The 20213-nt window shown below is 39.7% G+C and overlaps 1 protein-coding gene across 4 annotated transcripts in view; it reads right to left on the reverse strand.

The window, feature by feature from the left end:
- The window catches only part of LOC140457906 (leucine-rich repeat-containing G-protein coupled receptor 5-like), a 156821-nt gene that overhangs the window by 23690 nt on the left and 112918 nt on the right, over window positions 1–20213 (reverse strand). For 3 of the 4 annotated variants that reach the window (XM_072551679.1, XM_072551678.1, XM_072551681.1), the window contains 8 exons: window positions 16140–16211; window positions 11951–12019; window positions 10231–10302; window positions 9819–9890; window positions 9647–9715; window positions 9457–9528; window positions 7494–7559; window positions 6991–7062 (listed from right to left, as the gene is read on the reverse strand). In XM_072551679.1, the coding sequence (XP_072407780.1) occupies window positions 6991–7062; window positions 7494–7559; window positions 9457–9528; window positions 9647–9715; window positions 9819–9890; window positions 10231–10302; window positions 11951–12019; window positions 16140–16211 (564 nt within the window). The remainder of the gene's footprint in view (window positions 1–6990; window positions 7063–7493; window positions 7560–9456; window positions 9529–9646; window positions 9716–9818; window positions 9891–10230; window positions 10303–11950; window positions 12020–16139; window positions 16212–20213) is intronic. The other variant, XM_072551680.1, reaches the window with a different exon arrangement.

Genomic DNA, 20213 nt, shown 5'->3' on the forward strand with positions numbered 1-20213 from the left:
TCAATTTGCAGTAATTTCATTTTACTTCAAAATTCCAGGCTAAATAGCCAAGAGTTTTCATTTCTGAGATGCCACATGAAGGGAGCCACCACTATATCTAACCCTGTGTAGTCTATACAAAGTTTCACAGCGAGGACCAGTAACTCGCTGCATTTGAAGGGTGTCTACTCTTATCATGGAAGGATTTCAACTTTATTATTTTTTAAAATGTAAAATTAGAAACAGACTGCTGTAAACTTTGGCATGTAGCATAATGGACTAAAGTATTTGGCTTACAAGTTTGAAATACTGAAATTGAATCTCAATAGCTTTCCTCCCACAGTAAATTGCCATGTCTAGAAAGGGAAATTCCTTATTTCCAAATAAAGGAAAATATTTAAAAGTGGATAGCCTCTTAAAAAAAAAATGCCCTGCACAATTCTATTCAAACTGATCTAGAAATCTAAGTGATCTAAAAATGTGAACTAAATCTTTATTGGACCGATGAGGAAAGATCAGAGCTGGGCGTGCAGACAACTTGGACTCCGACACTGATCTGTTGGTTTATTGGCACATTCCTGCCTGCAGGCTATTTTGGGATAGGTTTAGTGGTGATGATTGGTGGGTAAACAGTTAGGCTTCTTAAAGGGCCTAATAATAATACTATACTGATAGCTGATATCCTGGTTGGTGAACGGTTGATGGTATTTTCGCCAGGCTGTTAATTCAGATACCCAAGCATTGTTCGACCCATGTTCGAATCCCACCCTGGCAGATGGTGAAATCTGAATTCAATAAAAATCTGGAAATTGAGAGAATCATTGCTGGGGGGAAACCCATTTTGTTCACAAATGCCTTTTAAGGAACTGCTATCCTTACCTGTTCTGGCCCACGTGTGACTCCAGAGCCACAGCAATGGGGAATTGCTGGATGATTGGGATGGGCAATAAATACTGGCTCAGCCTATGATGGACGCATTCAACAAATGAATAAAAGAAAAACTGGATTTTTCTGAGTTGGCATACAGGCTTCCTGTCGAAACCTGGCTCCCCAACCCCACAGCTACAGGGGCACAGCTTCACCACAATGGCCTTGATTCTCCAGCCTCTTTATTTTTATCATGTCTGAAATCACTTCAGGGTACACCTCTATGTTGAAGTACCCTCTTTTTCTCCAACATACATTGACAGCTTAAGCATCAGGTGCCCACCTGCCACTATAGTTGAACATGAATGTAGTCAGAAGTCACATGACATGAGGGTTTTATTTGAAATCACAAGCTTTCGAGGTGCTCCTCCTTTGTCAGGTGAACGGTCTAGTGAAGTGGACTATAACCTGGTGTCCACCTCAGACCAATACGGGCACTCCACAACCTGAATAAGAATATGTCAGCTGGCTGCCAATTGGCAACTTTTTGTGATATCTGAAAGTGCCCACGTGATAATGAATACCAAAAGTCTCCTGTTGTGAGCTGATGCAAAAATGCAAACTCAACTCATTCACTCTGTTCCTCTTTGTACATATGACAGACCTGCTGAGTTATTCCAGTATTTTCTGTTTTTAGGTGATGGATATAATATATTAATGTAGGGATTAACTGAATGCTGTTTCAGTGATGGTTTCTTCTAAAAACTCTTTCATGAGGTGGTGTGGGCTATTGAACTGGGAAGTTTGTGAGACAATCACTGAGTGCACTTTACTGTTGGTGTGGAGCCACATGTGGGTCAGACCATATAAAGGTGGCAGATTTCCTTGCCTAAAAGACAGCAGAGAACCAAACAGTTATTTTAAATGTCAATTGGTAGTAATAGGCAAAGAATACTGTTATATTTTATATTTTTATGAACTGAATTCAAATTCCACCAGCTGTCAATGTTGGATTTGAACCCATATCCCCAGAGTCTCTGCTGGTTTTCTGGATTACTAGTCCAGTAATGATGTCACTACTTCCAGTATCTGATGTAAAGAATAGACCATAACCTAAATCCGAGTAACACTCCGGAATAGAAAAATAATGAAGGCATCAAATTTGATTCTAGGATGGAGGCTGTGAACACTTGCCTTCATATTAACTGTGGAATGAGAAGAAAGATTGTAAATTCCTGAAAGCTCAGCAAGTTGTATGTAGTGTGCCACTGAGCCATACAGATTATTCCCAGTTAACATGCCATAATGCACACCACAGTGTGCTTTTGCCAAGCATTTAAATAGGAATTCCTTTTCTCTTGCCATCAATTACACAGCTAGAGTAAGTTGTTTTTAAAATTTCTGATGCAAGAAAAGCCACAATGATTATTTAGACTATTAACAATTTGGGGAAAGATATTTGCACTTCATTTTTCACTTTAAGTTATAACATGTGAGTAACTCTGATTTCACTATTTATTACTGCAGCTGGGCTAAATTGAGCATACTATAAAAATGTTAACATTTGTTGCATCATCGCTAAATCAGAGATTAGAGAGCTCCATCTGCTAGTTGTTAAATAGTATTGCCCAGGCCAATTGTACTGCTGACACTAATTAGCATCAAATTAGCTCAACAATGCAATATTTTAAGCAATTCAATAGTTTTAAATGGTCTACACTGGCCATTTTCTTTTCCTAATTGACTTCCTCAATTTTCTTTATTCTTTCATTGGGTGTGGTTATGTGTCATTCATCACTAAATGCTCTTGAATTGAGTGACTTGCTGGTCCATTTCAGTGGGCAGTTAAAGGTCAGCCACGTTGCTGTGCATTTGGAGTCACATGTAGGTCAGAAAAGGTAAAGACAGCAGATTTCCTTCCTGAGTGGATATTAGCGAATTAGGTGACAGTGTACAAAAAAATTCTGACGATTTCATGATATCATTATTAATGTCACATGAAATCTTAACACACAGATTGTTCAAAGGTCATGAAGCAAGAATACTTTATTCAATTGGCATCTGATCATTACAAGCATGAAGGGAAATTAAGGAAGGTACTGTAAGTGCATGGAATCATGCCAGTGGTTTACATGTGGCTGAGGAAGTACATTGTCTATCTGATTCTTCTTCCTGCAAAGATTACACTTCATCTGAAAAGGGTCGGTTCATCTGCCCCAACTGCCCTGCTCGGCGCCCTCCCTCACCATGCTAACCTGCTAATGGAGGTCCTAGCATTGCTGCTTCAGCTGCCCTCCCTCACCATGCCAACCCATTAATGAGGTCTGAGCACTGCTGCTTCAGCTGCTCTCCCTCACCATACCAACCCGCTAATGGAACCAATGACATAGGAAGGAAAAAGGTTGAGATTCTGAAGGGAGATTACAGAAAGTTAGGCAGGAATTCATAAAGGAGGTCCTCGAGAGTAGTAATATCTGGATTACTCCCTGTGCTACGAGCTAGTGAGGGCAGGAATAGGAGGATAGAGCAGATGAATGCATGGCTGAGGAGCTGGTGTATGGGAGAAGGATTCACATTTTTTGGTTCATTGGAATCTCTTCTGGGGTAGAAGTGACCTGTACAAGAAAGACGGATTGCACCTAAATTGGAAGGGGACTATTATACTGACAGGGAGATTTGCTCGGTGGGGAGCTGGGACCCAGGGAGACAGTGAGGAAAGAGATCAGTCTGAGACTGGTACAGTTGAGAACAAAGGCAAGTCAAACAGTCAGGATAGACAGGGACAAAGCAGAGAACAAGGTAGGACTGACAAATTAAACTGCATTTATTTGATTGCAAGAAGTCTAACAGGGAAGGCAGATGAACTCAGGGCATGGTTCGGAACATGGGACTGGGATATCATAGCAATTAAAGAAACATGGCTCAGGGATGGACAGTACTGGCAACTTAATGTTCCAGGATACAAATGTTACAGAGGAAGGATAGAAAGGGAGGCAAGAGAGGAGGGGGAGTGGCGTTTTTGATAAGGGATAGCATTACAGCTGTACTGAGGGAGGATATTCACGGAAATACATCCAGTAAAGTTATTTGGGTGGAACTGAGAAATAAGAAAGGGATGATCACCTTATTGGGATTGTATTATAAACCCCCTAATAGTCAGAGGGAAATTGAGAAACAAATTTGTACGGAGATCTCAGTTATCTGTAAGAATAATAGGGTGGTTATGGTAGGGGATTTTAACTTTCCAAACATAGACTGGGACTGCCATAATGTTTGGGGTTTAGATGGAGAGGAATTTGCTAAGTGTGTACAAGAAAATTTTCTGATTCAGTATGTGGATGTACCTACTAGGGAAGGTGCAAAGCTTGACCCACGTTTGGGAAATAAGGCAGGGCAGGTGACTGAGGTCTCAGTGGGGGAGCACTCTGGGGCCAGCGACCATAATTCTATTTGTTTTAAAATAGTGATGGAAAAGGATAGACCAGATCTAGAAGTTGAAGTTCTAAATTCTAAATTTTGATGGTATGAGGCAAGAACTTTCGAAAGCTGATTGGGGGCAGATGTTCGCAGGTAAAGGAATGGCTGGAAAGTGAGAAGCCTTCAGAAATGAGATAACGAGAATCCAGAGAAATTATATTCCTGTCAGGATGAAAGGAAAGGCTGGTAAGTATAGGGAATGCTGGATGACTAAAGAAATTGAGGGTTTGGTTAAGAAAAAGAAGGAAGCACATGTCAGGTATAGACAGGATAAATCGAGTGAATCCTTAGAGTATAAAGGCAGTAGGAGTCCACTTAAGAGGGAAATCAGGAGGGCAAAATGGGGACATGAGGTAAGCTTTGGCAAATAGAGTGAAGGAGAATCCAAAGGGTTTTACAAATACATTAAGGACAAAAGGGTAACTAGGGAGAGAATAGGGCCCCTCAAGGATCAGCAAGGTGACCTTTGTGTGGAGTTGCAGGAGATGGGAGAGATACTAAATGAGTATTTTGCATCAGTATTTACTGTGGAAAAGAATATGGAAGATATAGAATGTAGGGAAATAGATGGTGACATCTTGAAAAATGTCCAGATTACAGAGGAGGAAGTGCTGGATGTCTTGAAGCATAAAAGTAGATAAATCCCCAAGAGCTGATCAGGTGTACTCTAGAACTCTGTGGGAAGATAAGGAAGTGATTGAGAGGCCTCTTACTGAGATATTTGTATCATCAGTAGTCACAGGTGAGGTGCCAGAAGACTGGAGGTTGGCTAACGTGGGTGCCACAGTTTAAGAAGGGTGGTAAGGACACACCAGGGAACTATAGACCAGTGAGCCTGACATCGGTGGTGGGCAAGTTGTTGGAGGAAATCCTGAGGAACAGGGTGTATATGTATTTGGAAAAGCAAGGACTGATTCGGGATAGTCAACATGGCTTTGTGCATGGGAAATTATGTCTCACAAACTTGATTGAGTTTTTTGAAGCAGTAACAAGGATGATTGATCAGGGCAGAGCAGTAAATGTGATCTATGTAGACTTCAGTAAGGTGTTCTACAAGGTTCCCCATGGGAGATGGGTTAGCAAGGCTGGATCTCATGGAATACAGGGAGATCTAGCTACTTGGATACAGAACTGGCTCAAAGGGAGAAGACAGAGGGTAGTGGTGGAGGGTTGTTTTTCAGACTGGAGGCCTGATCACAAGGATCAGTGCTGGGTCCACTACTTTTCATCATTTATATAAATGATTTGGATGTGAGCATAAGAGGTATAGTTAAGTAAGTTTGCAGAAGACACCAAGATTGGATGTATAGTGGACAGCGAAGAAGGTTACCTCAGATTACAACAGGATCTTGACCAGATGGGCCAATGGGCTGAGAAGTGGCAGATGTAGTTTAATTTAGATAAATGCAAAATGCTGTATTTTGAGAAAGCAAATCTTAGCAGGACTTATACACTTAATGATTAGGTCCTAGGGAGTGTCGCGGAACAAAGAGATCTTGGAGTGCAGGTTCATAGCTCCTTGAAAGTGGAGTCACAGGTAGATAGAATAGTGAAGAAGGCATTTGGTATGGGAGAATATAGAGCACAGGAGTTGGGAGGTCATGTTGCAGCTGTACAGACATTGGTTAGGCCACTGTTGGAATATTGCATGCAATTCTAGTCTCCTTCCTATCGGAAAGATGTTGTGAAACTTGAAAGGGTTCAGAAAAGATTTATAAGGATGTTGCCAGGGTTGGAGGATTTGAGCTATAGGGACAGGTTGACTAGGCTAGAGCTGTTTTCCCTGGAGTGCCAGAGGCTGAGGGGTGACCTTATAGAGGTTTATAAAATCATGAGAGGCATGGATAGGATAAATTTACAAAGTCTTTTCCCTGCCGTGGTGGAGTGCAGAACTGGAGGGCATAGGGTGAGAGGGAAAAGATATAAAAGAGACCTAAGGGGCAACTTTTTCACGCAGAGGGTGGTACGTGTATGGAATGAGCTGCCAGAGGAAGTGGTGGAGGCTGGTACAATTGCAACATTTAAAAGGCATCTGGATGGGTATATGAATTGGAAGCATTTGGAGGGATATGGGCCAGGTGCTGGCAGGTAGGACTAGATTGGGTTGGGATATCTGGTCGGCATGGACGGGTTGGACCGAAGGGTCTGTTTCCGTGCTGTAGATCTCTACGGCTGTATGACTCTAAGGAAGACATAGTATGTACATGGGATCAATCCTGTGGTTTACATCTGGTTGAGAAACTTGAGAAAATTTATCTGTTCCTTCTCCCCATTACACTCCTTTCCCTCAAAGTCACTCTTTCCAGAGGAAATTTGATGAACCCAGCTGCCCTATTCAGCACCCTCAGATGCTGTTGGAGGTCCTGGCATAACTGTGCCAGCTGCTCATGCCCTCCCTCACCAATGCCACCTGCTATGCTGGAAGAAGCTTCACATTCCAGATTTATGAATGAAATTTAAATGTGAGTTTCTGATCTTTTTGGGAAAATAAACACTGTCTTTCAACCAGGCTTGGTTTTATTAATTGTAAGATTTAAGTTTACTCAAGATTTTAAGGTAACCAGTAAGTTGGCTATATCTGTTTTCTCACTGATGTACTGTTACAATGTTTTTAATGGTACTGAAACAAATCCTGAACTACTGAACCAAAGGGTGTTGGATACTCACAGTGATCGCAGGGCAGTGAGCTGGCGGAAAGTATCGTGCTGAATTTCATAAATTTTGTTGTGATGCAGGTCACTGAAAATGGAAACAGACGAATGAAGCTTAACTATCATGCTCTGCATTTCTTAGCTTAGAATTTTAATAGATCAAAAAAAATGTTGCCTGTTCAAATTAGTGGATTTTTCTGAAATGTGCCATCATTTATCACATGAACCCTTGAATTATACTTGCCTACAAAGTTAGAAATCACACAACACCAGGTTATAGTCCAACAGCTTTATTTGGAAGCACTGGCCTTCGGAGCGCTGCTCCTTCACCAGGTGGTTGTCACCTGATGAAGGAGCACCGCTCCGAAAGCTAGTGTTTCCAATTAAACCTATTGGACTATAACCTGGTCTTGTGATTTCTAACTTTGTACACCCCAGTCCAACACCATCATTTCCAAATCATGACTTGCCTACAAAGGCAGTGTAAAACATTTCTATTAGCAGAAGTCTTACACTTACAGCTTTTGGAGCTTCTGGCAACCAAAGAAACTTGGGAGTTCCTGGATCCAGTTATAAGACAGATCTCTGTTAAACACAAAGCACAACTTCTTTGAAAAAGGAAAATAATACTTTATTGTTTCATCAGCTGCTTTGCCTGTGATTTGTCATCTGTAACCAAGAAAAGGCTCTGGTGAGGGTTTCCCATTATTGCCACCCCAACTGTAACGTTCCCTCAGCAAGTTGCAGCAATGTTCTTACTGGGGACTGCCAGTGTGGAACTATCATTGGGCTGACAATCAGCCAAAAACATTAAAAGATTTTCATCCAACTATGAAACCAAAATTACAAAACATTGTTTTACACTGAGCAAATTAAAGATTGGTATATGGAAAAGGATTTGGTAAAACTGAATGGCAGCTAGGCAAATTCCGGGGCATTTAAAAGTCAACCAATTTGCTGTGGCCCCGGAGTCACATGTAGGTCAGATTCGGTGACAGATTTCCTTCCCGAAAGGATATTGGACTGATGAGTGGCAAATAACGTCCACATAAGTCATTTCTACAAATGGTTTGGATGGGAGCTTAAGATGTATAGTTAGTAAGTTTGTAGATGATATCGATGATACCAAAATTGAAGGTGTAGTGGACAGTGAAGGTTACCTCGGATTACAACGGAATCTTGATCAGATGGGCCAATGGGCTGAGGGGTGGCAGATGGAGTTCAATTTAGATAAATGCGAGGTGTTGGATTTTGGGAAAGCAAATCCTAGCAAGATTTATACACTTAATGGTAAGGTCCTAGGGAGTTTTGCTGAACAGGAGACCTTTGAGTGAAGGTTCATAGCTCCTTGAAAGTAGAGTCACAGGTAGATAGGATAGTGAAGAAGGTGTTTGGTATGCTTTCCTTTATTGGTCAGAGTATTGAGTACAGGAGTTGGGAGGTCAAGTTGCAGCTGTACAGGACATCAGTCGGGCCACTTTTGGAATATAGCTTGCAATTCTGGTCTCCTTCCTCTCGGAAGGATGTTGTGAAACTTGAAGGATTCAGAAAAGATTTACAAGGATGTTGAGAGGGTTGGAGGATTTGAGCAATTGGGAGAGGTTGAATAGGCTGGGGCTGTTTTCCCTGGAGCGTCAGAGGCTGAGGAGTGACCTTATAGAGTTTTATAAAATTCTGAGGGGCATGGATAGGATAAATAGACAAGGTCTTTTCCCTGAGGTGGGGGAGTCCATAGGTTTAGGGTGAGAGGGAAAGGATATAAAAGAGACTGAAGGGGCAACTTTTTCATGCAGAGGGTGATGCGTATGTGGAAAGGGCTGCCTGAGGAAATGGTGGAGGCTAGTACAATTGCAACATTTAAAAGGCATATGAATTGGAAGGGTTTGGAGGAATATGGGACAGGTGCTGGCAGTTGGGACTAGATTGGGTTGGGATATCTGGTTGGCATGGATGAGTTGGACTGAAGGGTCTGTTTCTGTGCTGTACATCTTTATGACTTTAAGTGCCAGGCAATGACCACTGGCAACAAGAGAGAATCTAACTATTGCCGCTTGGCATTCAATGGCAGTATCATCACTGAATTACTCATTATCAACATCCTGGAGGATGCCTTTGACCAGAAGCTGAACTGGATTTGTGATATAAATCTTGTGGCTATAAAAGCAGGTCAGAGGCTAAGGATTCTGCAGTAAGTAATTCACTTCCTGTCTCCCTAGTGCCTAACAAGAATCTTCAAGATGCACATCGGGACTATGATAGAATATTGCACATTCAATAAGCTTGACACTATCCAGGGCAATTAATTTGATTTGACACTATTACCAGGCAAAATACTTGCTTACCTTCTCCAGGACAAAACTTGACAAAGAAAGAATGAGTTAATTTTGATAAAGAAATATTAAGTTATCTAACATTTAAGTTTTAGTTGGTATTCTTTTAAATTCAGGAATAATAGGCAATGGTTGATCAATTCATAACTTACAAAACTTGCAAATTTGGTAGCTGTTTGCAAACAGTGCTTGGAAGAGATGCAATTCGTGCTCCTGTTAGAGTCCTGAAAGATAAAAGCTATTACTCTCAGTAAATATAACATATATCATCAACATTTCTTTTCCAAATATATTGTGGAATATCAGTCAAATATGTTCAAAGTTTGGTTGTGGAAAACTTACAGACTTTCTAAACTTATGGTGCCAGTAAGATCTGGAAATTCAGTTATTTCGGTTGCTCCATTAAGGGAGCTAGAAAGAGAAAAGGGATTAGTATTTAATAAAATAGTACAAATGTTTGGCCTATATACCTTTTACAAGATTTCAGTGATATGAGCACTTAATTTGTACTTACAGTATGCGTAACTCAGGCAGGTGTTGAAATGCAGATTTTCCAACGAATTGGATGGGATTATCATAGAAATGGCTGCAAAGAAAAAGCATTTTAAATCATATCCACACTTTCAAGACTACAGCTTCAGAACAGTAATTGACTTGGAAGCTTGATGTTGCTAGCTTTTACTTCACTTTAATTAGGTTTTAATGAAGAGATATATCAGACTTGAAATGTTAAGTGTGTTTCTCTCTCCACAGATGTTTCTCCAGCTTTTTCTGTTTTAGTTTAGATTTCCAGCATCCGGTCTTTTGCTTTTATTTGAGTGAAAAGCTTGATTTTAAAAAGTGAACAAGAACAGAAATGAAACTCTAAACTCAACCCACCATCCTGTAATTTAGTATGTAAAGTTAAATGTTGAAATAAAACTTACATTGTTAGGAGGGATGGATTGCCAACAAATGCATGTTCAGGGATTGACCGAATGTTGTTGCTATGAAAGCCCCTAGAACATAATTTATATCAAATGAACAATGGCTTACAACAGTCTAGAGTTCCAAAATCTTCTATTACATCAACATAGTTTCAAAATTTAATTGTTCTTCCTTACTATGTTCACCTATGTATCTACTGGCACAGGATAACTATTTTAAGGTCACATTTCACTTGCTATATTTCAGAAATAGTTTGTTGTGTGAAGGTCTAAGAGATGTTCTCACATGAACTCATATAATAGGAATATTACACTCCCATTTATAGAAATTTTTTTTTCTTTTAACAGCAACAGTAACTTACTTTGCAGTAGCAGCATTACCTGAGGGAAAATTTACCAATGCAATGATCGAACCAAGAATATGATAATAAGGGAGGTGGTCAAAGGGGCGGTTGTAAAGGTACATTTTTGAGACACAGTTGAAAGTAAGGAGAGTTGTATAAAGGAGATCAATTTGAATAGAAAGTCCCAGGATCTAAAAGCAAGATTTGTGAAGGTTCTGCTACTGATGGTGGGACAACGAGAATTTATGACAAGCAGGATTGGAGGGGGACCAGAAACGGCTGTAGAGAGACATGCAAATGAAAACAAACTTTTAAGGTTGAAGGGTTGATGGCTAGAAAAGTAATATAGTCATATAGGAGACCAGTAGAGAAAAATGTGCAATAACTTTCTGGATGGCTCGAGGTTTAGTCAGTGTGGAACTTGTGAGCCCAACAGGAGGATATCAACAATGTCACATTCAGCACTGAAAGGCATAGCTCCTTCTCCTACTTTGATTTTAAATGTGCCGGCTATAACATATTAGACAATGAAAAGCTTTGAAATCATTTTTCAAAATTTAAGAATAAATTCTCCTTTTTTATTCTCTTATCCATCAGATCTCCCAAGGACCTGCATCACCTGTAGACAAACTACTTCTACCAATACAACTTTGGATCAGTTGCCTGGAATCCTGCCAACGAGTCTTTTGATGTTTTCATTCAGCCGATCTTCCTTTTTATGAAAGGAACCTGATCTTTGCTCAACATCTCCCCCAGCTTCTGTGCTCCTGCATAGTATTGCTTGTGCCAGCTGAAAACTCCCTCAACTTATCATTTTGATTTACAGTGAGCCCTACCTTGTAGATTTGTGTGGGCACCAGAGACCATCACCTGGAGTCAAAGCCATGACCAATTTTCTTTTCTACAGACTGTTACAAATTTTGCAGTAACTTCCAAGTGACGGGCAGAGCGAAAAGGTTTTGGAATATAAAATACAACAAGTGCTCAAATTGCTGAAGTACTGGCTATTTCACAGCAGAATCTTTAAATGCAGTGATGGTATCTCATTCAGTCATGTTTTCTTCTGACTTCCATTTCCTCTTCTAAGATCAGAATCAGTATTATCAGATTCCATGAATAGACCTAATTATTAGAGTTCATTAATATGTCAAAGAGAATTCCAACCCTGACCGCAGAATTGGCATTCTTGCAATATCATAAAAATATGCAAAAGATTTGGCCCAAAGATTAATTGACAGTATCCAGTGACTTAACAATTTTACCCATAACAACACTGAACCCACCCTGAGGTGACACTGCCACTCCATTTTGATCGCTTTGATGATAAAACTGCACCTACTTGTTCAATGTGAATCCTGACAGCATGGGATACTTACAGCTCTTTAAGATTTGTTAGTGTCTTTATCGCAACAGGAAATTCATCCAGATTGTTGTAGTTCAAATCTCTGCATTAGATAACAAATAGGAGAAAACATAATGAGATCATCTGCAATTGTGGCCAGAATGTATTTAGTTAAATTTCAAACCAATATTTGGCAACAGACTCTTTGCAAAATTCAGTTCACTTCCAGCTTTTAATATTCATGTAATGTCACAACAATAATCACACAAATCTTTAGCAGAATCAATGGATGTGCTTATATATATATTTTTAAAAGCTGAACTCAGGGTTCCTTTGAAAGCTTGGTTCATTAAACAATTCTCATCTTTCAAAAGGTAAATCAAGTTATCATGTGCTAAAATCTACAGTATAAGTATATTGTGCTCTCTTGTAGGTGTTGTAAAACTATTTTGCTTTCACATACAAGAGTTTCAGTGCTCTAGGATTTTTTTAAAAAATCATTCATAGGATGTGTGCATTGCCGGATAGACCAACATTTATTGTATGGGCTACACTGTAGGGGAATCTAATCTAATCTTCTACAGCCTATGTGGTACAGAGACCTTCACAGTGTTGTTAGGTACAGTATTCCATGTGTTTGACCAAGCAGCAATGAAAAGGTGAAGCATTTCTGAGTCAAAATGGTGTGTAACTTTCATGAGAACTTGAAGGTTTCCAATGTACATGCTTCCCTTGCCATCCAGGTTTGAAGGAGCTGTTATAGAGTCATAGAGATGATTATCACAGAAACAGACCCTTCAGTCCAACTTGTCCATGCTGCCATTATATCCTAAACAAATCTAGTCCGCTTTGCCAGCACTTAGCCCGTATCCCTTTAAATCCCTTATATTCATATACCCATCCAGATGCCTTTTAAAAGTTGTAATTGTAGCAACCTCCACCACTTCCTCTGGCAGCTCATTCAATACACGCACCAGCCTCTGCGTGAAAAAGTTTCCCCTTAGGCCCCTTTTAAATCTTTCCCCTCTCACCTTAAAACTATGGTTTCTAGATTTCGACTCCCCTACCCAGAAAAAAAGATTGTGTCTGTTTACCCTATCCATATCGCTCATGATTTTTCACCCCTCAGCTCCAGGGAAAACAGTCCCAGCCTTTTCAGCCTCTCCCTATAGCTCAAACCCTCCAACCCTGGCAACATCCTTGTAAATCTTTTCTGGGCGCTTTCAATTTTCACAATATCCTCTCTATAGCAGGGAGACCAGAATTGCACACAAAATTCCAAAAGTGGCCTAACCAATATCCTTTAGAGCCGCAATATGATCTCCCAATTCCTATACTCAATGCCCTGACCAATAAAGGGAAGCATACCAAATGCCTTCTTCATTACACTATTAACCTGTGACTCCACTTTCAAGGAACTATGATCCTGCATTTCAAGGTCTCTTTGTTCAGCAACACTCCCCAGGTCCTTACCATCAAGTGTACAAGTCCTGCCCCGATTTGCCTTTCCAAAAGACAGCATCTCATATTTATGTAAATAAAACTCTACCTGCCACTCCTCGGTCCATTGACCCATCTGATCACGATCCTACTGTACTCTGCTGAGGAAGTTTTAGCAATTTACCACAGTGCAATGTGTGTATGGTGCACACTGTTGTCATTGTGCACTGGGAATTGAGTGAATGAATATTGGAAGTGGATGGGGCAACAATCAAGTGGACTGCTTTGTGCTGGGCCCTTGAGTGTGGTTGGAGCTACACTCATCCAGGCGAGTGTAGTGGATTTCATTGCACCTCTGACTTGTACCTTGTAGATGGTGGACAAACTTTAGAGAGTCAGGACTGAGTTACTTACTGATAAATTCTCAGTTTCTGATGTGCTGTGTAGCCACTGTATTTATATGAGTGGTCTACTGTATTTCTGATCAATGGCAACCTTATAATGTAGATAGTGGGGGCTGGGTGGAGGCCATTCATTCAGTAAGATGGATCCGAATGCTTTGTACTGATATGCTGACTTCCCCATCATTCAGAATGGGGATCTTTGGAAGTGTTCTCCCCCATATTAATTAGTTACCATCATTCATACTTGGATGTTAGAGCATTGTTCTGATCTGTTGTGTTTCAGATCTCTTAGAGTTGAATGGAGTGTGTAGCTTCTGGTGTCTAGAAAGCATTTAGTCCTGAGTGAAGGTTTCACCAGGTCATTTAGCTCTTCACTTCTTGGTGTGCCTGGAGTTCACTCTGACATGCTCCGTACACACCCCATTGAACCAGGTTCATCCGTTATTCCTAGATGTCACACTGCAGGACATGCAGAGCCATAAGGTTACAGGTTGTGGCACAATACTGAAAACGGCTCACAGCATCCTATGGAGGTACAATTGCACAGGCACCAGCAATGGAGTTTGCTCTCTTCTGGCTATTGAAATCAATAACAAGCAACCATAAGTCACAATTGTTTACAGCCCACATCAGCAAGACTCCTTCGAGAAAACCTGATTTCCATTCAAAAGCTGCCATTAGCCTGCTACTAAAGGGCAGGAGGGAAGTGTCCCTTTGTTCCAGGCCATGAGCTGAATTGTCCCAATTCTGTTGGGGGTGGACTTGATGGCAGGACCAGGGAAAATTCAGATATGTTGGTGTAGGGTCAGTGTACTGACATGGTACTGTCTCCAGTCAATCTCACCGGAAATGGTTCATCGCTTGCAAAAATGAACCAAATGCAGCAACAGGGTATCCAGTTTGAGTACATAATGGGATAGGAAGTTTGGAAGACTAAGATTTGGCCCTCGACAAGCTTGGACAGTGATGTGTAGAAATTGGTTGGAGGCCACTTAAGTGAGACTATAAGACCATAAGATACAAGAGCAGAAAATAGGCTATTCGGCCCATCGAGTCTGCTCCACCATTCATGACCGATAGCTTTCAACCCTATTGTCCCGCTTTGTCCCCGTAACTTTTGATCCCCTTGAAGGAATGTAGAAGACCTCCTATTCTAACACCACCATCCCACCACAGCAACAACAATTAGCTGTGGTTTTCCTCTATGGGGACAGTTTGGTAGCTGTGGCCAGAGTTTACCATTTAAAAGAAATTCTCTCCACCTCCATCAGGTGTGTCAAGATGGAAGTGGCCACCTTTACCATTGGAACTGCTTTCTTTCAATGCTTGCAGGCCCTCTGATTAGGATGCAATTGGATGGTGGACTTGGACGGGGCAAAGAGTTTGCCTCCAGCAAGATCTCCCAACTGGGAATACTGCCTGCAAAACGTGGGTTGAGGATCCAGAAGTGGTCTCCTCCCTCAATTACTTATAAAGGAGAAAACCCTCTCACACATTAGCAAATGCAGCACTTGGTGATTGGTCTATGTTGCTTTTGCATTTCTGTTCCCACTAATATAAAACTGAATTAATTTTCTTGGCAAGCTCACACATTCACAGCCAGAGATATCCTTCTGATTGGAATCTTTCATACAAAATACTGCACAGGCCTGTTCTTATAAAAGTAGTGTTAAGGGTCACAGATGATTGTGTCAACTGTTCTGTTTGGCTCTTTGATATTTTGCTTCACAAATGTGCTGCAAGAGGTCTTTATTTGGTTTTTAATTAAGTTTATTGTTTGGTTTCAGATACAAAACAATGAATCCAGGACAGGAAAAAAACTGAAGTGTCTGCTCTCCATGGGTTGCCTAAACATCTACACTATTTCAGACCAAATTGAGGTAGCAATTAACTTGTACTGCAATAGTTGGCAAACATTTTCGTGTTTATTAATCTGACAGTAGATGACTTATTAAACACCATAAATAGATTATTTTTGCAATATCATTAAATACCTACAAGTGACACAACAGTCTTTTATCCGATGGGGGAGCAGCGGTCCAAACGCTTGTGATTTCAAATAAACTTGTTGGACTATAACCTGGTGTCCTGTGGCTTCTGACCTTGCCAATCTCAATCCAACATTGGCGCCTCCACATATATGACTGTGCATAGGTTTTTATATCATTTGGGGTCCTGAAATTTTTGTTATTCACGGAGAATATTGTAAGTTTTCGACTGAAGAGACAGAATAATTAGAAATACATTGGTGATTGTGTTTCACTTTAAAGATTTTGTTAATTCCTCAGTTATTTTGAGTGTTTTTTTTGAATTTCTGTTTTTACATATTGAAAACATTCAAAAAAAAAAGGAAACAAATAAAACAAGATGCCGACTTACAAAGTTTCTAGGCTGTGGAGACCATCAAAACATCTCTTTCCCAGGGAATGGATTTGATTGTTATGGAGATGCCTGCAGGGTATCATTAGTGGCACAATCAGGAAAAGAACGTGCACATGACAAGCTTAAACAAACTTTAGGTTGAAATTCTTCAGCCATTCCACATATTTATTCGATTCAGGTTACACCAATTCTTTAAATATTTGTTGCTAATAGCAGTGTACATATGTTCAAAATTGAAAATGATGTCAGATTTATGTTAAACCATCACTCATTGGCAAATAAAAATTCAATTTGTGTACATAACCCCCTGAAGTTTACACAATTGTTCAAATTCTGTTCAGATACTCTGGTGTTAAATTACCAATTTGATAAATGTGAGTAGTTCTTATTCCCTTTGAAACATGTCAAAAGACTCACATCATTTCAGAGCCTCAGTTAAATCAGATGTCAAAAGGATGTGAGTTTTTACTCCAAACAAGGGTTAGGCTACTGATGTCTTTAAACTTGAAGTTTTCAACTGTATGAGAAAGTTTAGCATTTCTCCCCTCGTTACAAATCCTGATGGACCCTATTCTGTATACACAGCTTTGTCTTTTCATGTTTCAGAGCTTCAGCATTTGGATTTGATATTCTGGATTATTTACAGCATTGCAAATCAATAATCAGTTGGAATTGGCAGTTGAAAGGATTGTTATTGGAAAGTTGCAAAACCTTCTATGACAGATACTGTGACAGATACAGTGAATACAGATGCAGCATCGAATTTGAAAAGTATATCTCCCCATCTGCAATCAACATGAATACTAAAGCATTGATTCACTTTAACAGAAAATTTGAAGACAATATGGACAATCCAAGTTCATCTTTCAACTCTTTTAGAAAACATTATTAGACTGCCACAGTTCAAGAAGGCAACTCACCCCCACCTCCTCAAGATCAATTAGGGATGGACAATAAATGCTGGCCTAGTTGGCAATGTTTACATTCTGTGGAAGAAATTTTTTTTTTTTTACAAATTTTTGAAATCTTTGGTGCTACAAGGTTCCCTGTTAGAATATGCCAAATATTTTCCATCTTTTCAGTAAGGATGAAATTCTCTTTATAACTTGTGTTAAAATTATTTTTTTAGTAATTTCAATGCATGTTCTTTATTGTTAACTACCAGACTTACTTTTAAGTGGTATTTTAGCCAATTTGTAATGCTTCTGCAATTGAAATTCAAAATTTCTAGCACCTTCTGATTCTGCTCCCCTGAGAGGTGTACCTTTTTGAATAAAAACACATTTCCCATTTCTTCCCTTCAACAGATTTTCTTCACAATATCCCCAAGATCACAGGGCTAACAGACAATACCAACCACTGCTGCAATATCGGAGATTAATAGCTTTTACCACATTTTGAATGACTTTGATAACACAGTCTTTTTCAATTCCTACATGTTGTTCCGATGAAGCTGTTCATGCGTTACTTGGTAATATTATCCAGTTGAATTGGTAAATTAGCACTCAAATCTGTTTCTAAATTACAATGTTTGATGTGATATGTAGGAGTGGTACCATTTGCTCTTGTTCTCCTCTGAAGACAATCAAGTCACCTTTGATTAATACTTTCGCTTTCTACTCGACTAAATGTATGAGCTTGCTTTGAGGAGAAGGACCTGCATTGTATGCTCCATGACATGACAGGCTGAAGCAATTTGAAAATCCCTCAAAGTTTTGTTGTTAAAATCCACAGACTTCTAAATGCAATTGTAATCTATTTTGTGTTTCAAATTTGTCACAGTTCATTGGGAGATCCGTTTCAAGGCAGTTTCTCATTTGGAGTAGGTGAAATGGTTGGCTTTTCAACAAGCAAATGAATGACTTTGAGAAAATGTAGAAAATTAATTGTTAATACTGAATGAAGGGACTGTTTTTAAAAACACATTGGAAGGTTCATCAAGTTAGAACAGGGATAAGATTCTTTATACACAGCCAATGTTTCTGTAGGATGTGCAGTGTATTATACAGAAATGACATGGGTTTTTCAGTTTTGTTAACAATTTAATGGAGAATAGCTTTTTTGTAGTTTAGTGCATTAGTTGTCTACTGGTAATGTTTAGTTGCTGGCAGTGTGGTGCTGGAAAAGCACTGCAAGTCAGGCAATATCTGAGGAGCAGGAAAATCGACATTTCAGGCAAAAGTCCTTTGTCAGGAATTTCAATTCATTTGTTAGAGTAAAAGCCTTAAAATGTGAGATCTTGCCATGCAATCCATTGCATCAGTCATTTGTATTATTAAGAGTCATCAGTCTCTATGGGTTTTGAAGCAATAAGAATAATGAGAATCTTCATCAATAATATTTCAGTAAAATTCATTGCCTGCAGATTGTAAAAGCTAAAGAATATGGAAACTTAATAGTGTTGTTACTGCAATGCAAACAGAGGAAAGGAATAAGCCATTAACTTCTCAATGCTGTCTGTATTCAGCTACATTTTATGGCTAAGTCTACCTCAATTCGATTTCCTCCAAATCCCTTGACATTCTTATATACCAAACATCTATCAATGTCAATGTTGAACATTTTAATTGACTGAGCACCTATAGCCTTTCAAAGGCAGAAATTCCATATTGCCACCATCCTTTTTGTGAAATAATGATGTAACTCCTCACTGTTAGTTGAGGTTTCTGTTCCGTTGAGAATCTGTGTTGTAATGCCTACAATACCTTTACTGACGTGCAGTGACCAAAACTGAAGGCAAGCACTCCAGAGTGTCAGATCAAATTCATTCAATGGAGCAATTGGTTTTGTTTGTCATGTGATTCAAAAATTAATGGTTTTGGCCACAGCCCTCAAATCAAAACCATGTTCTGGGCTGTACTGCGATGCCCCATGCCTTACTGGCACATAAACACAGACAAGAGATGAGAGGGTTGCCAGCACTGTTAGAATTCAATGCCAGTTTGAGTCATGTTCTTCAGGAGAGTTAACAACACAAACAATATTATGGGCATGATTTTGCAGATACTCCTCCAATATAAAGTTTTGTCTGACCATTATTCACCCAAGTCCCAACTATTGTTTAGCAAGATTCTTTGAATTGTGACATTATAAACCAGTTCTGGCATAAATTCCCACAGCGACACATTCAGTAAACAAAGGTATTATTAATAGTGCATCTTAAAATCCTGGGAACCATTACCTGAGAGTGCACATTCCATTGGTAGACCAGACTTCAGCTATGGTAGGTTTTAACTTCTAGAAATCACGTGAAAAATGTTGGTTATATCTTTCATTGAGATGAAAGTTTCCCCGTTAAACATGGTTTAAAAGATCAAGAAACTGTTTAGTCAAAACAGTCATCAACGACCTCAGCTGCTACTGATTAAGAAAGTGACTTCAGGTGATTGGATCACCCCATTAGTGAGCAGAATGATGTTTAGTTTTGTGATGCTAAACTTGTAAAGGAAAAACATTCCAGGGATTACTCAGATACTTTCCAGTACACAAGAATGTGGTAATGATCTGTATTTAGATTTATTAAGTTTTTGTATGTATCAAACTGTACTCAAACATTGCATTCAGACATCCTTACTCAGAGATAGGCATGCAGATTTGGTCGCAAGTTATCAGACAGGATCTTCCAGGGATGTCTTCTCACTGCTGGGAAACATCCTAGCAGCAGGGATGTTGGAAACAGTTCTGGCACAGTATCCCCCATCCCCTCAGTCCTCTCACAGCCCCACATTTGTGGAGGAGAAGGGGGATTTCAGCCCATTTTTTCAGAATGATATTACATAGAAGTTAGATATGTCAAACTCAATTTTGATTATGTCACTTCCTGTTTAGCCATAATCAAAACTTTCAGTAACAGCACCTAGTTGTCTCTCGACATTTTATACTTAAATTGTAAAGAATTTGAGCTTTTTTTCAGTCATTCATGCAATGTGGGCACTGTTGGCTGGGCCAGCATTTATTGCTCATCCCTAATTGCCCTTGAATAGATGGTGGTGAGGTCCTTATCGAATTGCTGCTATCCATTTGGCTTAAGTAATGTTAGCGAGAGTGCCAGACTTTAACCCAGTGACACTG

This window comes from Chiloscyllium punctatum, chromosome 32 (assembly GCF_047496795.1).
Source record: "Chiloscyllium punctatum isolate Juve2018m chromosome 32, sChiPun1.3, whole genome shotgun sequence".
Lineage (NCBI taxonomy): Eukaryota > Metazoa > Chordata > Chondrichthyes > Orectolobiformes > Hemiscylliidae > Chiloscyllium > Chiloscyllium punctatum.